The sequence below is a fragment of the Lepidochelys kempii genome, chromosome 6 (assembly GCF_965140285.1).
Source record: "Lepidochelys kempii isolate rLepKem1 chromosome 6, rLepKem1.hap1, whole genome shotgun sequence".
In the NCBI taxonomy this organism is placed as follows: domain Eukaryota; kingdom Metazoa; phylum Chordata; order Testudines; family Cheloniidae; genus Lepidochelys; species Lepidochelys kempii.
In genome coordinates, this window is record NC_136385.1 from 25165436 (window position 1) to 25185557 (window position 20122).

The following is a 20122-nucleotide window of genomic DNA, read 5'->3' on the forward strand; positions in this document are numbered from 1 at the left end:
AAAATGGTTGAATCCCGGGAAGGTGACTAAACGAAGTAGGCCTTCCTAAACCATCAATCTCTGCAATTATATTGGCCTAAGTGGAAAATGCTCCTTGGCAGTGAGTACCACAGCAAGGAGATGTGGCTGTGCCTCCCGTGGAGATGATTGGGCTTCCTTGCTCTCCCAGATGGGAGTGACTGCTGGGCACTGTGGAACAGGACCTTTGCCAATTAGTCTAAACAGAGAAATGTCAGAAGGAGCTGGGTGGGGGGCGAGGGGGGAATGGGGAGCAGAGAGGAAGGCCAATGAAGAAAAATGTTCCCTGGCCTTTTAACATCTCCGAACCAAAGAGTAACGCTTTGGTTATGTTTGGCTAACGAGGCCTATGTGGTGGAAAAGCGAGTTATTATTCCAGTAATTGCCCAGGTACAGAAGGAAATCAATGACTAAAATGTACCTGTTGGTGTTGGCCTCGTTGGGGACGTAGTTGAGGTTGTTGTTGGAGAAACTGTCGTCAGCGTAGTTGTTTTTACGGTGCTTGGGCTGGTGGTCTCAGATGCGGTGCTCTCCGGTGAAGTAGTGGTCGGGGCCGTCGTCGTCAGAGTGACGGTTGTGAGTGGAGTCGGTGTGGTGGTTGTGGTGGGTGTGGTAAAGGTAGTGGAAATGGTAGGGGTTGACTTTGACGTTGTGCTCTCCGGTGAGCTAGTGGACAAGGTAGTTGTGGTGAGAGTGTGGGTTGTGGGTGTAGCTGGTGTGGCGGTTGTAGTGGTTTCGGTAGAGTGGGTGGAAGGCGTAGTCGTTGTCAGAGTTGTGCTTCTTCGACTTGTTTTTGGTGAGGAGGTTGGGCTGGACTCTGTTGACGCCGTGGTTTTGGACGTTGTAGAGACAGATGTGGTTGGTGTTGTTTTCCTGGTACTTCTTGGTGTTGGGGTTTCTACGGACTTAGTTACTGTGAGGGAGAAATGTGAATCGAGATGTTGACGTTGACAAGAGAATGGCAAATTGCAGAGGAAGAGTTTACTATGAGTAAATTATTGTATCATTATGAACAGGGGTTTTAGAGTGAGTGCACTTTTATGCTAGATTAAAAGGGAGAAAATTGGGTCAACGTTTGAGAAGTGGCCGCCTCACACCTTTAGTAACGGTGATATTTGGGAAGACTGACAATAAGGAACTTAACTGCCAATGTTGTGACAAGAACAAAATTGCAAAGAAGGAAGTGCATTTACTGTTTTGTAAAGAAACGTAGACATTTCTGGAAAGGAGTACATTGTGATCTGTTGTGGTGTTTTAAATCCTCCTGATGGAAGATGTATCGGGCGTGAACAAAGCATGTCTGACTTCTGTACGGTAGTATATGTCTTTGTGCAAGGTTTTGTGTTAAGTTTGTTGCTTCTTTGAGGTACGGTGATCTAAAGCTTTCTGGGTGACACCATACCTCCAGAGAGATGTACTCTCTTCTCTATGCCACCTAATGTTTCTATGAGAGAGTATGCTTGCAAACATTAACCAACCGAGAGAAAATGAATGCTGGGTTATTTCATCTTGCAAGTTTAGGTCCCTATTCCTGGAAGATGCTGAATGCTTTCTGCTCCCTTTGTTGAAGCTAGGCGTGGGAGCTGGGATCTCCTCACCTCACAGGGGAGAGTCCTTCATGCTTTGTTAACTCCCTACCTCAGTTCAGCTCTTCTGATCAGGGCACAGTGAGATCTATGAAACCCCTTGTCCGCTTCTTAGGCCCAGAAAAGATACTGTAGGTGGAGGGAGCTATTTCAGCTTCCAGAGGGCACCTTGCCCCTAGTGTCTTTGCAACCTTATCTGGAGGGGCTCAATATGAGGGTCGAAAATCGAGACGAGCAAGGCTAACCTGTAACTCTTATTTTACAAACTGACTGTCAACTCACCAGGTGAGGATGGAGTCGTAGGTTTAGTTGCCTCTTTTCCTGCAAAGGAAGAGTGTCAAGAAAAGGAAAATGGTTGAATCCCGGGAAGGTGACTAAACGAAGTAGGCCTTCCTAAACCATCAATCTCTGCAATTATATTGGCCTAAGTGGAAAATGCTCCTTGGCAGTGAGTACCACAGCAAGGAGATGTGGCTGTGCCTCCCGTGGAGATGATTGGGCTTCCTTGCTCTCCCAGATGGGAGTGACTGCTGGGCACTGTGGAACAGGACCTTTGCCAATTAGTCTAAACAGAGAAATGTCAGAAGGAGCTGGGTGGGGGGCGAGGGGGGAATGGGGAGCAGAGAGGAAGGCCAATGAAGAAAAATGTTCCCTGGCCTTTTAACATCTCCGAACCAAAGAGTAACGCTTTGGTTATGTTTGGCTAACGAAGCCTATGTGGTGGAAAAGCGAGTTATTATTCCAGTAATTGCCCAGGTACAGAAGGAAATCAATGACTAAAATGTACCTGTTGGTGTTGGCCTCGTTGGGGACGTAGTTGAGGTTGTTGTTGGAGAAACTGTCGTCAGCGTAGTTGTTTTTACGGTGCTTGGGCTGGTGGTCTCAGATGCGGTGCTCTCCGGTGAAGTAGTGGTCGGGGCCGTCGTCGTCAGAGTGACGGTTGTGAGTGGAGTCGGTGTGGTGGTTGTGGTGGGTGTGGTAAAGGTAGTGGAAATGGTAGGGGTTGACTTTGACGTTGTGCTCTCCGGTGAGCTAGTGGACAAGGTAGTCGTGGTGAGAGTGTGGGTTGTGGGTGTAGCTGGTGTGGCGGTTGTAGTGGTTTCGGTAGAGTGGGTGGAAGGCGTAGTCGTTGTCAGAGTTGTGCTTCTTCGACTTGTTTTTGGTGAGGAGGTTGGGCTGGACTCTGTTGACGCCGTGGTTTTGGACGTTGTAGAGACAGATGTGGTTGGTGTTGTTTTCCTGGTACTTCTTGGTGTTGGGGTTTCTACGGACTTAGTTACTGTGAGGGAGAAATGTGAATCGAGATGTTGACGTTGACAAGAGAATGGCAAATTGCAGAGGAAGAGTTTACTATGAGTAAATTATTGTATCATTATGAACAGGGGTTTTAGAGTGAGTGCACTTTTATGCTAGATTAAAAGGGAGAAAATTGGGTCAACGTTTGAGAAGTGGCCGCCTCACACCTTTAGTAACGGTGATATTTGGGAAGACTGACAATAAGGAACTTAACTGCCAATGTTGTGACAAGAACAAAATTGCAAAGAAGGAAGTGCATTTACTGTTTTGTAAAGAAACGTAGACATTTCTGGAAAGGAGTACATTGTGATCTGTTGTGGTGTTTTAAATCCTCCTGATGGAAGATGTATCGGGCGTGAACAAAGCATGTCTGACTTCTGTACGGTAGTATATGTCTTTGTGCAAGGTTTTGTGTTAAGTTTGTTGCTTCTTTGAGGTACGGTGATCTAAAGCTTTCTGGGTGACACCATACCTCCAGAGAGATGTACTCTCTTCTCTATGCCACCTAATGTTTCTATGAGAGAGTATGCTTGCAAACATTAACCAACCGAGAGAAAATGAATGCTGGGTTATTTCATCTTGCAAGTTTAGGTCCCTATTCCTGGAAGATGCTGAATGCTTTCTGCTCCCTTTGTTGAAGCTAGGCGTGGGAGCTGGGATCTCCTCACCTCACAGGGGAGAGTCCTTCATGCTTTGTTAACTCCCTACCTCAGTTCAGCTCTTCTGATCAGGGCACAGTGAGATCTATGAAACCCCTTGTCCGCTTCTTAGGCCCAGAAAAGATACTGTAGGTGGAGGGAGCTATTTCAGCTTCCAGAGGGCACCTTGCCCCTAGTGTCTTTGCAACCTTATCTGGAGGGGCTCAATATGAGGGTCGAAAATCGAGACGAGCAAGGCTAACCTGTAACTCTTATTTTACAAACTGACTGTCAACTCACCAGGTGAGGATGGAGTCGTAGGTTTAGTTGCCTCTTTTCCTGCAAAGGAAGAGTGTCAAGAAAAGGAAAATGGTTGAATCCCGGGAAGGTGACTAAACGAAGTAGGCCTTCCTAAACCATCAATCTCTGCAATTATATTGGCCTAAGTGGAAAATGCTCCTTGGCAGTGAGTACCACAGCAAGGAGATGTGGCTGTGCCTCCCGTGGAGATGATTGGGCTTCCTTGCTCTCCCAGATGGGAGTGACTGCTGGGCACTGTGGAACAGGACCTTTGCCAATTAGTCTAAACAGAGAAATGTCAGAAGGAGCTGGGTGGGGGGCGAGGGGGGAATGGGGAGCAGAGAGGAAGGCCAATGAAGAAAAATGTTCCCTGGCCTTTTAACATCTCCGAACCAAAGAGTAACGCTTTGGTTATGTTTGGCTAACGAGGCCTATGTGGTGGAAAAGCGAGTTATTATTCCAGTAATTGCCCAGGTACAGAAGGAAATCAATGACTAAAATGTACCTGTTGGTGTTGGCCTCGTTGGGGACGTAGTTGAGGTTGTTGTTGGAGAAACTGTCGTCAGCGTAGTTGTTTTTACGGTGCTTGGGCTGGTGGTCTCAGATGCGGTGCTCTCCGGTGAAGTAGTGGTCGGGGCCGTCGTCGTCAGAGTGACGGTTGTGAGTGGAGTCGGTGTGGTGGTTGTGGTGGGTGTGGTAAAGGTAGTGGAAATGGTAGGGGTTGACTTTGACGTTGTGCTCTCCGGTGAGCTAGTGGACAAGGTAGTTGTGGTGAGAGTGTGGGTTGTGGGTGTAGCTGGTGTGGCGGTTGTAGTGGTTTCGGTAGAGTGGGTGGAAGGCGTAGTCGTTGTCAGAGTTGTGCTTCTTCGACTTGTTTTTGGTGAGGAGGTTGGGCTGGACTCTGTTGACGCCGTGGTTTTGGACGTTGTAGAGACAGATGTGGTTGGTGTTGTTTTCCTGGTACTTCTTGGTGTTGGGGTTTCTACGGACTTAGTTACTGTGAGGGAGAAATGTGAATCGAGATGTTGACGTTGACAAGAGAATGGCAAATTGCAGAGGAAGAGTTTACTATGAGTAAATTATTGTATCATTATGAACAGGGGTTTTAGAGTGAGTGCACTTTTATGCTAGATTAAAAGGGAGAAAATTGGGTCAACGTTTGAGAAGTGGCCGCCTCACACCTTTAGTAACGGTGATATTTGGGAAGACTGACAATAAGGAACTTAACTGCCAATGTTGTGACAAGAACAAAATTGCAAAGAAGGAAGTGCATTTACTGTTTTGTAAAGAAACGTAGACATTTCTGGAAAGGAGTACATTGTGATCTGTTGTGGTGTTTTAAATCCTCCTGATGGAAGATGTATCGGGCGTGAACAAAGCATGTCTGACTTCTGTACGGTAGTATATGTCTTTGTGCAAGGTTTTGTGTTAAGTTTGTTGCTTCTTTGAGGTACGGTGATCTAAAGCTTTCTGGGTGACACCATACCTCCAGAGAGATGTACTCTCTTCTCTATGCCACCTAATGTTTCTATGAGAGAGTATGCTTGCAAACATTAACCAACCGAGAGAAAATGAATGCTGGGTTATTTCATCTTGCAAGTTTAGGTCCCTATTCCTGGAAGATGCTGAATGCTTTCTGCTCCCTTTGTTGAAGCTAGGCGTGGGAGCTGGGATCTCCTCACCTCACAGGGGAGAGTCCTTCATGCTTTGTTAACTCCCTACCTCAGTTCAGCTCTTCTGATCAGGGCACAGTGAGATCTATGAAACCCCTTGTCCGCTTCTTAGGCCCAGAAAAGATACTGTAGGTGGAGGGAGCTATTTCAGCTTCCAGAGGGCACCTTGCCCCTAGTGTCTTTGCAACCTTATCTGGAGGGGCTCAATATGAGGGTCGAAAATCGAGACGAGCAAGGCTAACCTGTAACTCTTATTTTACAAACTGACTGTCAACTCACCAGGTGAGGATGGAGTCGTAGGTTTAGTTGCCTCTTTTCCTGCAAAGGAAGAGTGTCAAGAAAAGGAAAATGGTTGAATCCCGGGAAGGTGACTAAACGAAGTAGGCCTTCCTAAACCATCAATCTCTGCAATTATATTGGCCTAAGTGGAAAATGCTCCTTGGCAGTGAGTACCACAGCAAGGAGATGTGGCTGTGCCTCCCGTGGAGATGATTGGGCTTCCTTGCTCTCCCAGATGGGAGTGACTGCTGGGCACTGTGGAACAGGACCTTTGCCAATTAGTCTAAACAGAGAAATGTCAGAAGGAGCTGGGTGGGGGGCGAGGGGGGAATGGGGAGCAGAGAGGAAGGCCAATGAAGAAAAATGTTCCCTGGCCTTTTAACATCTCCGAACCAAAGAGTAACGCTTTGGTTATGTTTGGCTGACGAAGCCTATGTGGTGGAAAAGCGAGTTATTATTCCAGTAATTGCCCAGGTACAGAAGGAAATCAATGACTAAAATGTACCTGTTGGTGTTGGCCTCGTTGGGGACGTAGTTGAGGTTGTTGTTGGAGAAACTGTCGTCAGCGTAGTTGTTTTTACGGTGCTTGGGCTGGTGGTCTCAGATGCGGTGCTCTGCAGTGAAGTAGTGGTCGGGGCCGTCGTCGTCAGAGTGACGGTTGTGAGTGGAGTCGGTGTGGTGGTTGTGGTGGGTGTGGTAAAGGTAGTGGAAATGGTAGGGGTTGACTTTGACGTTGTGCTCTCCGGTGAGCTAGTGGACAAGGTAGTCGTGGTGAGAGTGTGGGTTGTGGGTGTAGCTGGTGTGGCGGTTGTAGTGGTTTCGGTAGAGTGGGTGGAAGGCGTAGTCGTTGTCAGAGTTGTGCTTCTTCGACTTGTTTTTGGTGAGGAGGTTGGGCTGGACTCTGTTGACGCCGTGGTTTTGGACGTTGTAGAGACAGATGTGGTTGGTGTTGTTTTCCTGGTACTTCTTGGTGTTGGGGTTTCTACGGACTTAGTTACTGTGAGGGAGAAATGTGAATCGAGATGTTGACGTTGACAAGAGAATGGCAAATTGCAGAGGAAGAGTTTACTATGAGTAAATTATTGTATCATTATGAACAGGGGTTTTAGAGTGAGTGCACTTTTGTGCTAGATTAAAAGGGAGAAAATTGGGTCAACGTTTGAGAAGTGGCCGCCTCACACCTTTAGTAACGGTGATATTTGGGAAGACTGACAATAAGGAACTTAACTGCCAATGTTGTGACAAGAACAAAATTGCAAAGAAGGAAGTGCATTTACTGTTTTGTAAAGAAACGTAGACATTTCTGGAAAGGAGTACATTGTGATCTGTTGTGGTGTTTTAAATCCTCCTGATGGAAGATGTATCGGGCGTGAACAAAGCATGTCTGACTTCTGTACGGTAGTATATGTCTTTGTGCAAGGTTTTGTGTTAAGTTTGTTGCTTCTTTGAGGTACGGTGATCTAAAGCTTTCTGGGTGACACCATACCTCCAGAGAGATGTACTCTCTTCTCTATGCCACCTAATGTTTCTATGAGAGAGTATGCTTGCAAACATTAACCAACCGAGAGAAAATGAATGCTGGGTTATTTCATCTTGCAAGTTTAGGTCCCTATTCCTGGAAGATGCTGAATGCTTTCTGCTCCCTTTGTTGAAGCTAGGCGTGGGAGCTGGGATCTCCTCACCTCACAGGGGAGAGTCCTTCATGCTTTGTTAACTCCCTACCTCAGTTCAGCTCTTCTGATCAGGGCACAGTGAGATCTATGAAACCCCTTGTCCGCTTCTTAGGCCCAGAAAAGATACTGTAGGTGGAGGGAGCTATTTCAGCTTCCAGAGGGCACCTTGCCCCTAGTGTCTTTGCAACCTTATCTGGAGGGGCTCAATATGAGGGTCGAAAATCGAGACGAGCAAGGCTAACCTGTAACTCTTATTTTACAAACTGACTGTCAACTCACCAGGTGAGGATGGAGTCGTAGGTTTAGTTGCCTCTTTTCCTGCAAAGGAAGAGTGTCAAGAAAAGGAAAATGGTTGAATCCCGGGAAGGTGACTAAACGAAGTAGGCCTTCCTAAACCATCAATCTCTGCAATTATATTGGCCTAAGTGGAAAATGCTCCTTGGCAGTGAGTACCACAGCAAGGAGATGTGGCTGTGCCTCCCGTGGAGATGATTGGGCTTCCTTGCTCTCCCAGATGGGAGTGACTGCTGGGCACTGTGGAACAGGACCTTTGCCAATTAGTCTAAACAGAGAAATGTCAGAAGGAGCTGGGTGGGGGGCGAGGGGGGAATGGGGAGCAGAGAGGAAGGCCAATGAAGAAAAATGTTCCCTGGCCTTTCGACATCTCCGAACCAAAGAGTAACGCTTTGGTTATGTTTGGCTGACGAAGCCTATGTGGTGGAAAAGCGAGTTATTATTCCAGTAATTGCCCAGGTACAGAAGGAAATCAATGACTAAAATGTACCTGTTGGTGTTGGCCTCGTTGGGGACGTAGTTGAGGTTGTTGTTGGAGAAACTGTCGTCAGCGTAGTTGTTTTTACGGTGCTTGGGCTGGTGGTCTCAGATGCGGTGCTCTCCGGTGAAGTAGTGGTCGGGGCCGTCGTCGTCAGAGTGACGGTTGTGAGTGGAGTCGGCGTGGTGGTTGTGGTGGGTGGGGTAAAGGTAGTGGAAATGGTAGGGGTTGACTTTGACGTTGTGCTCTCCGGTGAGCTAGTGGACAAGGTAGTCGTGGTGAGAGTGTGGGTTGTGGGTGTAGCTGGTGTGGCGGTTGTAGTGGTTTCGGTAGAGTGGGTGGAAGGCGTAGTCGTTGTCAGAGTTGTGCTTCTTCGACTTGTTTTTGGTGAGGAGGTTGGGCTGGACTCTGTTGACGCCGTGGTTTTGGACGTTGTAGAGACAGATGTGGTTGGTGTTGTTTTCCTGGTACTTCTTGGTGTTGGGGTTTCTACGGACTTAGTTACTGTGAGGGAGAAATGTTAATCGAGATGGTGACATTGACAAGAAAACGGTAGATTGCAGAGGAAGAGTTTACCATGACTAAATAATTGTCACACAATAAAGAGGGGTTTGAGAGTGAGGGCACCTTTGTGCTAGAGAAATAGCAATGTTTTTTTGCAAACAATTGAGAAGTGGCCCTCTCTCATCCTTTAGTAATGGAAAATGGGCCAGCAGTTGAAATAAATGACTTAATTGCCAACCGTGTTGAAAATCCACACCTTTGAAGGGGGTTTATTGGGTGGGATAGTAGTGGGGCGGGACAGTTTGAATCATTTTGAGGGGCTAAAATCAAAGCAGGTGAGGAAGGCTGATCTAGAATTCTGATTTTACCCACCGATTGACAAACTCTCCCCTTGAGACAGGAGTAGTATGTCTAGGTGAGTCTTTTCATGCAAAGCAAGAGGGTAAAGAAAAGAATAAAGTTTGAATCCTGTCAGTGTGAGTAAAGAAAGTAGGCCTGATCAAACCATCCACCATGGCTGTTCAGTTGGCCGAACTGGAAAACATAATTTCATGGACTGGAGTGCATCAATGAGAGAGAAAGCACCCAGATTGTTTGACTCGTATCTGCAACCCACGTAAAACTCTCTGGGTCTGTTTTCTTTCAGTCCCATTGAGAGGAAATGGTTTTCAGTATGTGCCTTTCTCAGGAAGGTAGAGAGACTGGATTGCGCTGGAATGAAGCGGGTGGATTGCCCTCTGTGTCCGTACCCAGGAATTAGTCTGAGTGAAATAGCTACAAGGAGCTATGCATTCCTAATGATTAAGAATCTGAAAAGGAGGTGGGATATATTGGAAGTGTGAGCTTTGTCTTGTGAGAAAAAGCAAGTTAGACAGAAGGGGAAAAATGCGGTGTTTACACCATACACTTCCCAGAAGAATGGGCTTTAATCTGCTATAGCGGAGGTTTGTGTACCTGTTGGTGTTGGACTCGATGTGGACTTAGTTGACGTAGTCTTTGGAGAAACTGTCGTCAGCGTAGTTGTTTTTACGGTGCTTGGGCTGGTGGTCTCAGATGCGGTGCTCTCCGGTGAAGTAGTGGTCGGGGCCGTCGTCGTCAGAGTGACTGTTGTGAGTGGAGTCGGTGTGGTGGTTGTGGTGGGTGTGGTAAAGGTAGTGGAAATGGTAGGGGTTGACTTTGACGTTGTGCTCTCCGGTGAGCTAGTGGACAAGGTAGTCGTGGTGAGAGTGTGGGTTGTGGGTGTAGCTGGTGTGGCGGTTGTAGTGGTTTCGGTAGAGTGGGTGGAAGGCGTAGTCGTTGTCAGAGTTGTGCTTCTTCGACTTGTTTTTGGTGAGGAGGTTGGGCTGGACTCTGTTGACGCCGTGGTTTTGGACGTTGTAGAGACAGATGTGGTTGGTGTTGTTTTCCTGGTACTTCTTGATGTTGGGGTTTCTACCATCTTAGTTACTGTGCAGGAGAAATGTGAATCGAGATGGTGACGTTGACAAGAAAACGGTAGATTGCAGAGGAAGAGTTTACCATGACTAAATAATTGTTACACAAGAAACAGGGGGTTTTGATGAGGTCACCTTTGTGCTAGGTTAATAGCAATTTTTTTTGGAAACAATTGAGAAGTGGCCCTCTCTCATCCTTATACTCTAGTCCTGTACTCCTTCTGGCACATGGGATCGAAAATGTCCTTTTAACTGCTCCCCAGTACTGCTCTGAGATCAGTGAAAGCCTGTACCCTTGACTCCTGTTCTGGCCAGGGGGTGTCCATTGAGTCCAGTAGTGATGATGTCAGCACCAGCTCAGACTTTCTCCACACTGGTGGCATATCAGGTGGCTTCAGACCTGTTTTGCCTCTCGCTCTCTGACTCTCTACTAGTTCAGCAGTTTTCCAGTCGTGGAGTTTCTACCACTTTGCTCTCCATTGTGCCTTTGGCACCTTCAAACTATATCACAGAGCTGCCGGGGTCATTGGCATTGCAGCTCGTACCACTCCCAATGGAATTGAGGCTGACACCAAGCTTGGCACCAAGGTTCCCCTCAACGCTCGTGCATCCTTTGACACAGTCACTGCCTTGGCAGCAGATCCTGTCATCGAGCTTGGTACCATTGTTGACCTCAGTGCCAACACCTCCTCCAGGGCTGGGTGGAAGTTTGTCTTGCTCAGTTCCACTGGTCCCAACTCCCTGTTCCTCTTTGGCACTGATGCTGCCCCCCCTTTTGGACTTTGGATGAGTCCAATTGTTTGTTTGCTTCATCAGGAATGGCTCTCCTGTTGTCAACAGGGACTCTTCAGGACTCCTTGAAATCCAGGGGTTGTCCTCCCCTTCTTCCTCACCCCTTAGGCACCAGAGACCATCTCTGGATCACCATCGGTACCGAGATTGGTGTTGTTCCTGCAGTCAAGACAGGGCTCTTGTCCCAGTGCCCATTGATCACGCATGCCATATTTGTTTGCCCAGTGGCCTCCTTGGGATGGTCGTTGGTCTTTGAGGTCCCATTTGTTGACCTACTCCACAGCAAGATCACCAGTCCCATTGGTGTCTCCTGTTCCTGAACCATTGCAGCTTGAAGTAACCACTGAACCTGTCCCCTCTGGGCCTTCAGGGTTATCCGACTGGTTCCTGTTGTTCAAGAACAGGATCCATTGTTGGCACAGCAAATCACTTCTTCGTCCTCCCCAGATGACTCTACTGTGCCAGGCTTCTCCTCTTCCTTTATGCCTGAAGTCTTAAAGGCATATCAGGACTTCCTGAGGCATATGCCCGCTACCTTAGGCATTCAGGCTGAATTTCTGCAGGCCCTCTGGAATACTCCCATGTCATTGCCTCCCACAGCAAAACATGCAGGGAAGTGGTACCCCATCCTCATGCAGGGTTTTGAGGGTTTCTACTCCCACCTGGCCCCTAACTCTTGTGGCAATTGCTGAAAATGACAGGACACAACGGGGAAGGTATAAACCTATGCCTAAGGGCAAGAAGTCCAAAATGATGGACTTGATGGGTCTACTATTTCCTGCAGATGTGTATCATGAGCCAGCAGGCATTGCTCTCTAAATACAACTTTGTTAATTGGGTGGTCATGTCTAAGTTTGAGAACAAGTTGCCAGAATCCTCCAGGGTCGAGTTTAAGGCATTCATTTCAGTGGGCTTTACTGTAGCCTAGACTTTGTTACAGTCATCCACGGATGTGGCAGATGCCTTGGGCAAAATTACGGCACCAGATGTGACCGTGAGGAGGGCCTCATAGCTGCAGAATTCAGACATTTCACCTGATGTACAGAAGGTCACTGAGGAATTACCTTTTGATGATTGGGTTTTGTTTTCGGAAAAGACCAATGAAACCTTGCAGTCTTTTAAGAATTCCCAAGCTACTTTGGGTTCCTTGGGAGTTTATATTCCACCGGTACAGAGATACCACTATAGCAGTCAGCAGCGACAACAGCAATACTGCTCACAGTATTTCTTCGGGTGGTCCTCCTTTCCAGTAAGACAGTGGGACTGCCCCAGGAAGCGGCATAGATCTCAGAAATGAAGGACATCTGGTTCAGGATTGGGCTAGCTGGCTCTTCCTTCCTCAGCATCCAGGAAGTGGCCATTTCGATTTGTGTCCAAGACAGCAATCCAATGATGGTCTCTCTCCATCTCCATTCCCCCTGTTCAGGAACAGGCTGGCTTGTTTTTACGATGTTTGCAAATCAATTACCACAGACAGCTGGATTTGGGATGCTTATTTCCACATAGCAATTCTCCTAAGCCACAGGAGGTTTTTCATGGCAGACCAGCACTATCAGTCCACCATGATCCCTTTTAGTCTGTCTTTGGCTCCCTGGGTTTTTACCAAATGCATGATTGTAGTGACACTGTACCTCAGGAAGAGGAGAATTCATATCTTCCAGTATCTGGATGATTGGCTACTGAGGGGCAAGTTCAGAGAGGCTGTTCTCTCTCATATTCAGTTCATGCTATGCTTACTTGACTGTTTAGGTCTCATCCTAAACAGCAGAAAATAAACACTGGTCCCAACTTAAAAATTCAGGTATATTGGGACTCTGATAGTTGAAAGTGTTTCTGCTGACTGAATGATTCCACATGATTCACCACCTATGTTTGGAACTGCACTCTCAACAGCTCAAGTATGCGTGAATATGCTAGGCCATAGGGTAGTCCAATTTGCTAGATTGCACCTTTGTCTTCTTCAAACATGGCTGAATTCGATCTATCCTCTGACTTGTCATCCCTTGGACAGACTGGTATGACTTCCTCTGCTGATCCTGGACTCCTTACAGTGGTGGACCATTCAGGACAATGTTTGCCAGGGCATTTCCTTTGGTTAGTGCCCATTGACCACAACTATTGTGACTGATGCCTCCTTAGTATGTTGGGGAGTGCATCTGGGGTAGCCGAAATTTCAAGCCCTGTGGTTGAAACAGGAAGCTTCTTTGCATATCAGCAACCTGTAGCTCTATGCCACCTACAGTGTCTGAGTGTCACAGGCCCTTCGAGACCATGTCAGTGACTTAATGGTGCACATCCTTACTAACAATACCACTGTGATGTATTATGTGAACAGATAGGTGAGAACACATTCCAGTGTGCTGTGTCAGGAGGCAATCAGACTCTGGAAGTTTTGCATCAGGAATAACATTACCCCCCCCCCCCATGGTCAATCATTTACCTAGGATCCAGAATCAGCTGGCAGATCACCTCAGCAGAAATCTCTCCCTAAGTCACGAGTGGTCTCTGAAGCCTAGTGTCCTGCAGTCTGTCTTTGGGGTTTCGGACAGTGTGACAATAGGCCTGTTTACCATGAGAAGCAACAAGAAATGCTGTCTGTTTTTCTCTCGGGGAGTAGTGGGGGGTCTCAGTCCAGGGTCCCTGACCAATGCTTTTCATTTGAGCTGGGAATTGACACTCCTATATGCTTTTCCTCCAATTCTGATCATCCCACAGGTCATTCTCAAGCTGAAATTGGATTGTGCCAGGCTCATTCTCATGGCTCCAGCATGGCAGAGACAGTATTGGTTCTCCAACTTCCTTGCATTATTGTTAGGCCTCACATATTTCTTCTTCTTCATCCTGACCTCCTCACTCAGTATCATGCTTAGATTTTGCATCCCGTGCTCAGCTCCGTGCGTCTCATGGTGTGGATGCTGTGTGGTTAGATTAGGAGAAGAAACGGTGTTCAGAGTTGGTCTGGCAAATCTTGCTTAATAGTAGAAAGCCTCAACCAAAATGCCCTATTTGGCCAAATGGAAGCAGTTCTCAATGTGGTCATTATCCCAGGGAATTCACCCAAAGATGCCTTGTATTCAGGACATCTTGGAGTAACTGGTACATCTCCAGTCTTCTGGTCTTGCATTTAGTTCACTGAGAGTGCACTTGGTGGTTATTTCAGTGTTTCATCCACCCATCCATGGGAAGTCGGTATTTTCAAACTCAATGGTAGTTAGGTTCTTGAAAGAAGTCACTCATCTCCAACCTCCAGTGAAAGCACCAGTTCCTTTGTCAGATCTTAACGTTGTCTTAGTTGCTCTTATGAGACCTCTGTTTGAGCCTCTGGCAACTTTTCCATTCTCCCTTTTGAGTCAAAAAACTGCTTTCCTTGTGACGATAACATCTGCAAGGAAAGTATGTGAGTTGCTGACTTTGATAGCAGAGTCTCCTTACATGCAGTTTTCCAAAGACAAAGAAAACCTGTGGCCACAACCTAAGTTTTTATCTGAAGTGTTTTCTCAGTTTCATTTGGACCAAGTTATATATCAACCTATATTCTTCCCTGAGCCACATTCAACCCCGAATGAGCAGTGTCTTTACATGTTGGAGGTCAGGTGATGCTTGGCTTTTTACTTGGATAGAACTAAACCTTTCCGGTTTTCATTTTGTCTGTTTGTTATGGACCAAATGAAGGGGTAAGCAGTCTCTTCACAGATGAACTCCAGGTGGATAATTTCCTGTATCATGAGAGTGTATGGAGCTGTATCATGAGAGTGTATGGAGTAGCTCAGACTGTGCCTCCTCAAAGGGAGTGAGCTTATTCCAGGAGGGCCTTGACAATGTCAACAGCATTTCTAAGTGACATTCCTATATTTGACATTTTCAGGGCTGCCACTTGGTCCTTTGTACGTATGTTTCCAAACCACTATGCTGTTGCTACTGCATCCAGCTCAGATGAAAACTTTGGGAAGACAATCCTGCAGTGCTTGTTTAAATAGACTCCAAGCCCCACCTCCTGTGAGTACTACTTGTGAGTCACCTACATGGAATACATGGCTGCATCCACTCAAAGAAGAAAAAAAGGTTATTTAACTGTATTATAACAGTTCTTCAAGATGCGATGCAGATGTGTATTCCACAACCCTCTCTGTGTTCCCCACTGCACTGGGGTCTGTACTCCTGATATTCTGTGCAAAGAAAGTTAGGAGAGTGAGGAAGGTGCTGCCCTTATATAGCCAGGGGACCGACTAGGGCCACAAGGTGCAAGTGCTGCCAATATAGATACTTCTAGGCAAATATCTCTAGTTTCTGTGTTCTGGGTGCATGCACACCCACATGGAATACACGTCTGCATCACCTCTCGAAGAACAATAGTTACAATACAGGTAAATAACCATTTTTTAGAAGCTAAATTCCCTTAAGATGCTATCTGCATTGCTCATGTCCAAGTCTGGTACAGATCACAACTTTCTCTGCAGTCGCAGCTCTTGCAAGTTGAGGATGCTCCTACTTTTAGTCTTTATTTTAGGGCATGACAAACTGATATTAGAGTTCTCTGCTGTTCATAATAAAGTTTCACTCTCATGGCATTTGTATAACAAACACAACATTAATTGTTAATATCTTCAGTGCTATTTGAATAGGTAAGATTTTCAGTTCTCTAGGCATAAATGATTTATATTGCAAAAATCTAAGGATGGGGAATAACTTTTTTATTTGTAAAAAAGCACAGTATTGAGTGTACAATTTGTATAACAGGATGGGAATTAAGTCTAGGTAAAATTGGTGGAGCTTCCTCTGTCTTTCATAAGCTCAGTCTTTCTTGAATATGGATTAAATTTCATAGTGACACAAAACCCCATATTCTTCACACTTTTAAATGTTTCCATTATGCAGCCTACGCGAGTTTTTCTTAACAATGTACTTTTTTTTTAAACATGCAGACAATTCGATAAATGTAATTTATTAGAAACAATGGCAGTAATGAGAAAAAAAATGAAACAACGTACCGGTTGTTGAGATGACTGTAGGGGTGATTGGTGTTTCTGAGGTTGGTGATATGGTTGTTTTGGTGGTGGTTATTGGTGTAGTAATCTCAGTTAATGTTATGATTGGGGTAGTTGACAGTGTTGTCTTTTTCGTAATAGTGGTTACTGGTATGGAGTGAGTAGTGGATTTGATTGTGATAGGTGTTGTTTTTATGGTTACTTTTGTAGTAGATAGGGTGGTTGGTGTCGTGCTTAAAATAGTGTGCATGGTGGACCCTGTGGATGGAGTGGCTGTTGGTGATATGGTAGTTGGTGTTTCAACTGTAGTAGTGCTTCTTGGTGTTTTAGTTTGTACCGTTGTCGTTACTACAAAAGAAAATAATACAAATGTGGATATTGAGCACAAGAAATAATTTTTAGTAATGAATTTCTATGAATACATGTCATATGAATAGAAAAATGATTTGAGGAAGAAGCAATATTACAAATATCTTTTATTATACATATACAATTTGACATAACTTAACTACTCTCCCCTTCTCTGTCACTTAATAATGTACTGACAAATGACCCAGAGTAGGAAGATGTCACAAAAACTTTATTCATTTTTTCTTTCTTCAATATACTTTTAAGTTATTTCAGCAGTCTTAAATAATACTGACTAAGAGTTATGGAAATTAGTCTATTATCCTCTGAATTTTACAGTGTGGACAGTTGGCACTGTAATCTTTTCCACACTGCCCTTCCATTGGCCTTGATTTTACATAGACATACACTTGTTTTGCGTTCCAGTGACATCATAGGAATTCCACGCAAGTGCAAGGGTCAGCAACTTTAGATCTCTTTAACATATTGGACAAGTATGTCTTGACTGTTATGTAGAATGAGCACTTCTAAGATTGAGAGACTGTTTGATCTCTAGGCCTGATCAGTCATTAGTCTCTGAAGACTACCAATTAGTCACAATTGTGATGCATACACCTCTCCACTAAGAACTGGGCTGAGACTACTGATTAATTTCATATAGAAGCAGGCCAAGTCAGGTGATAATTGTCTTTTGTCAATCTCAGCTTGTCCTGAATTTTAACCAGTAGAGATATCTCATTGCTAATATCTTGAAGCATTCAGTAATCACAATCCCGCTATAACTTCCTTCTGAATTTAAGACAAAACATTCAAGAGAGTTTTGTGCAATGCCAGGATACATATCATTATTGCATCTTAAGCATTTCAGAGGAAAGTGAAATAATCTTACAAGGACAAAAAAGTGCTTACTATTGAAAATGAGAAGTCAATAAATATAGATATCTGGAAGATAATATCTGACTATTATATCACATATTATTTCCACTGACTACAGAACTAACCTGTTGAAGGTGTAGAGGTTTCAGGGGTCGTCCTGATGGGCTCATGCGGTCCTGTTGTGTAAACATAGAAGAAAGGTTTTAATATGTGAATGAAAACAAATTAAGAAGCTATTCCAAAGGGGAGAGTTTACAGAATGAGTGAAAATGAAAGAATTGCAACAGTCAGCAAGACGTCCCTGAAAATGCTCAATTCTTATACATTTCATTGCAAATCTTTATTTCGGTAGAAATAAACAATATTGAGGAAATCAGTACTTTGTTTGAATGACCATGCTTTTGCTATCTTTGTCACTATATTCATGTTTAAGGATAGCTTTATTTCTCAGGAAAATGTACATATGGATTTTCTGCAGATGGTATAGCCCCAATAACTAGGAGCCTGGAATGAAGGTTGTTATTGTATAACATGGAAATTACCCTGGATCCAACATCTGGACGCAGACCCGAATTTTGCAGCTTTGAGCCTATCTGTAATATTATCTACCTATCTATGTTTTTATAAGATTCCCCATCACTGTGATACAGGGGCACCACTTAGTGGTAAAGATTTCAAAAGTAATAAAAAGCAGGCATGTTCGAAAAAGGAACTTGTTAGATAAAGTCTAGGAACTGGATTCTGTCCAGTGCCAGAACTCCACTCACTGTGGGAAAGGTGTCAGGAAGCCAGTTATTTTCAGGAGCACTGAGATGTTTATAAAATGCTCAAGCTTAGAATGAGGATAACCTTTCATCACAACTATTAAAAGCATCGCGAGCATTCCAACTACGATTGAATTTACAATGCCTCAGAGCCTGGCGTTTTTTAGTTGCCTGTTTTCATTTAACCATCTGATGACGAGTTTGCAGTAGAGCAACACAATTATTACCAGTGCTTGGATGAGCAGTCATCATTAATCGATAGCTCTTAAGAACAAACTCCTCCTTCAAAGGATTCAGCTTATTCAATTTGTAATGCTTCTACCTTTTGCAGAGAAAGAGCGTGACTGTATAAATCTCTACTTACTGCAAGGCTTGCACTGTCTCTCCTCGTGATCAAAGTATTCATTGTGCGAGCAGTTGTAACAGCCTGGAGATTGGGGAGAGAAGTACATTATTCAGTCCTCAGATAATAGCAGTTTTCTATAACCTTTCTTCCTAAACATGTCGGTACTAATATAATAATATGAAGTTAACAGAAAATGAACATGTATTGACCACAAGCTGTGTCTGTCATTTAACCAGTGGCATCTCCAAATTCCTTAAGGCAATTTCCCTTGATATGGTAGGAATTAGAAGCTTCACATTCAAGACAGGCTGAGCTCATTCAAGCACTCAGTGTACTATGGATTCTATGTCAATTACTTATTCATTGTGATATTAGTAAGAGAAGGTGAAGATGAACATACTACAAAGTAAGACTCTGTAACCACTGCTCCAAAAATTATGCTAATGAAAACATCATTGCCTTAACCACTGGTTAATACAGTAAAAATAACTATTGTGTTATTATTTTCAGCTTTATAAAGTTATTGTGATGGATATTGCAACCACATACAATATCTTTGGGCACCATATTGTATTAAATTAATGAATGGTTTATATAACACTATAGGCCATGCATTGTATGCAACTCCAGGTGGGGAGGTTACCACAGCTCCTCCAGGAACCAAAACCAGTGAGGTGTGATTAAGGTGAATCACTCAGGTTGTAAACACCTCTGGAGAGGTGTCACACCCAAGTGAGCTTGCATATACTTGTTCAAACTGGGTTTTCCAGAGACCACCAGACAAAGAATGGACTCCTGGTATAAAATGTCTGAGTTTAAACTAACACAGGGCCTTCTTCTGATTCAGCAAATGGACAGGACCCTTGTGGAAGAGTTGGAAGAACTTTGGCTTACTAGGACCCTATAAGGCTGATGGGTGACCTCTGAGAAGTTTTTAGCATGCATACAGGAACTTTTATTGTTTGTATGTGTTTGTTTTTGTGAACCTTAGTGGTAACTGGTATACACTGCTGTAGCCCCTAGAGAAAGGTTAATCACAGGTACTGGACCCGGGTCCAACCTGCTGGGGAAATCACAGTGAAGTGGAGAGGGACTGCAAGCCTAAACCCCCAGTCTGGAGGGAGAGAGGCATGGATCTCTGCCTGAGAAGCGTGACGGCTAGGAGCTTGAAACCATAAGTGGGTGTCCTCGAGGAAGACCTAGGGTGGGAGGGTGGTCAAAAGTGCAGCTAACCCAGAAACTGTGAAATCATTACCTTCAATGTTGACATATTTGTAGTTTTGTTGTGGGCAATTACAAGGTCGGTAATGCCAGGTGCAATTTTGTTCATCCCAGTAATTGTAGCTGTAGGTGCCCTCACTGCCTGACTTTTGGTGTGTGTTGTAGTAGTCACAATAGACAGCTGAAAAAAGCAAAAACAGAATAAAAGGTTGAATTTTTCAATCTATGGAATGTAATTCCTCAAAGGATTCAGAATAGGAAGAAGAAAGCGACTCAGCAGTACTTGGTGACTCGATGTGAGCCCTCCATCCTCCGCTGTGGGTGAACTGATTTGAATCTGTGTTCCAGTGAGGTGTGAGTTAATTTCCTCCTTTCATAAGAAAAGGGGCAGACACAGGCATTTAGATATTTGTCATGTATAATATATTGATGTGTTAAATGGAAGCTATCAAGAACTGTAGCTTTAAAGGTTTGTTTATAATACTCTGTGAAGCCTGTGCATAACATTTTTTCTATATAGCAACCATTGATCATTTTTCCCTGCTTTATGGAGCCCCAGCCAACATAGCTTTCTCTGTTATTTCCTTGCAATCCGCACAAAGATGATTTCATCACAAC

General features: G+C 44.7%; 1 protein-coding gene across 1 annotated transcript in view; it reads right to left on the reverse strand.

Moving 5' to 3' along the window:
- Nucleotides 1–10673: 10673 nt before the first annotated feature.
- MUC6 (mucin 6, oligomeric mucus/gel-forming) overlaps nucleotides 10674–20122 on the reverse strand; it is a 59501-nt gene continuing 50052 nt past the window's right edge. The window contains exons 27-32 of the mRNA XM_073350317.1: nucleotides 19539–19685; nucleotides 18302–18364; nucleotides 17299–17349; nucleotides 15953–16297; nucleotides 11107–11351; nucleotides 10674–10952 (exon numbers count right to left, since the gene is read on the reverse strand). Of these exons, the coding sequence (XP_073206418.1) occupies nucleotides 10674–10952; nucleotides 11107–11351; nucleotides 15953–16297; nucleotides 17299–17349; nucleotides 18302–18364; nucleotides 19539–19685 (1130 nt within the window). The remainder of the gene's footprint in view (nucleotides 10953–11106; nucleotides 11352–15952; nucleotides 16298–17298; nucleotides 17350–18301; nucleotides 18365–19538; nucleotides 19686–20122) is intronic.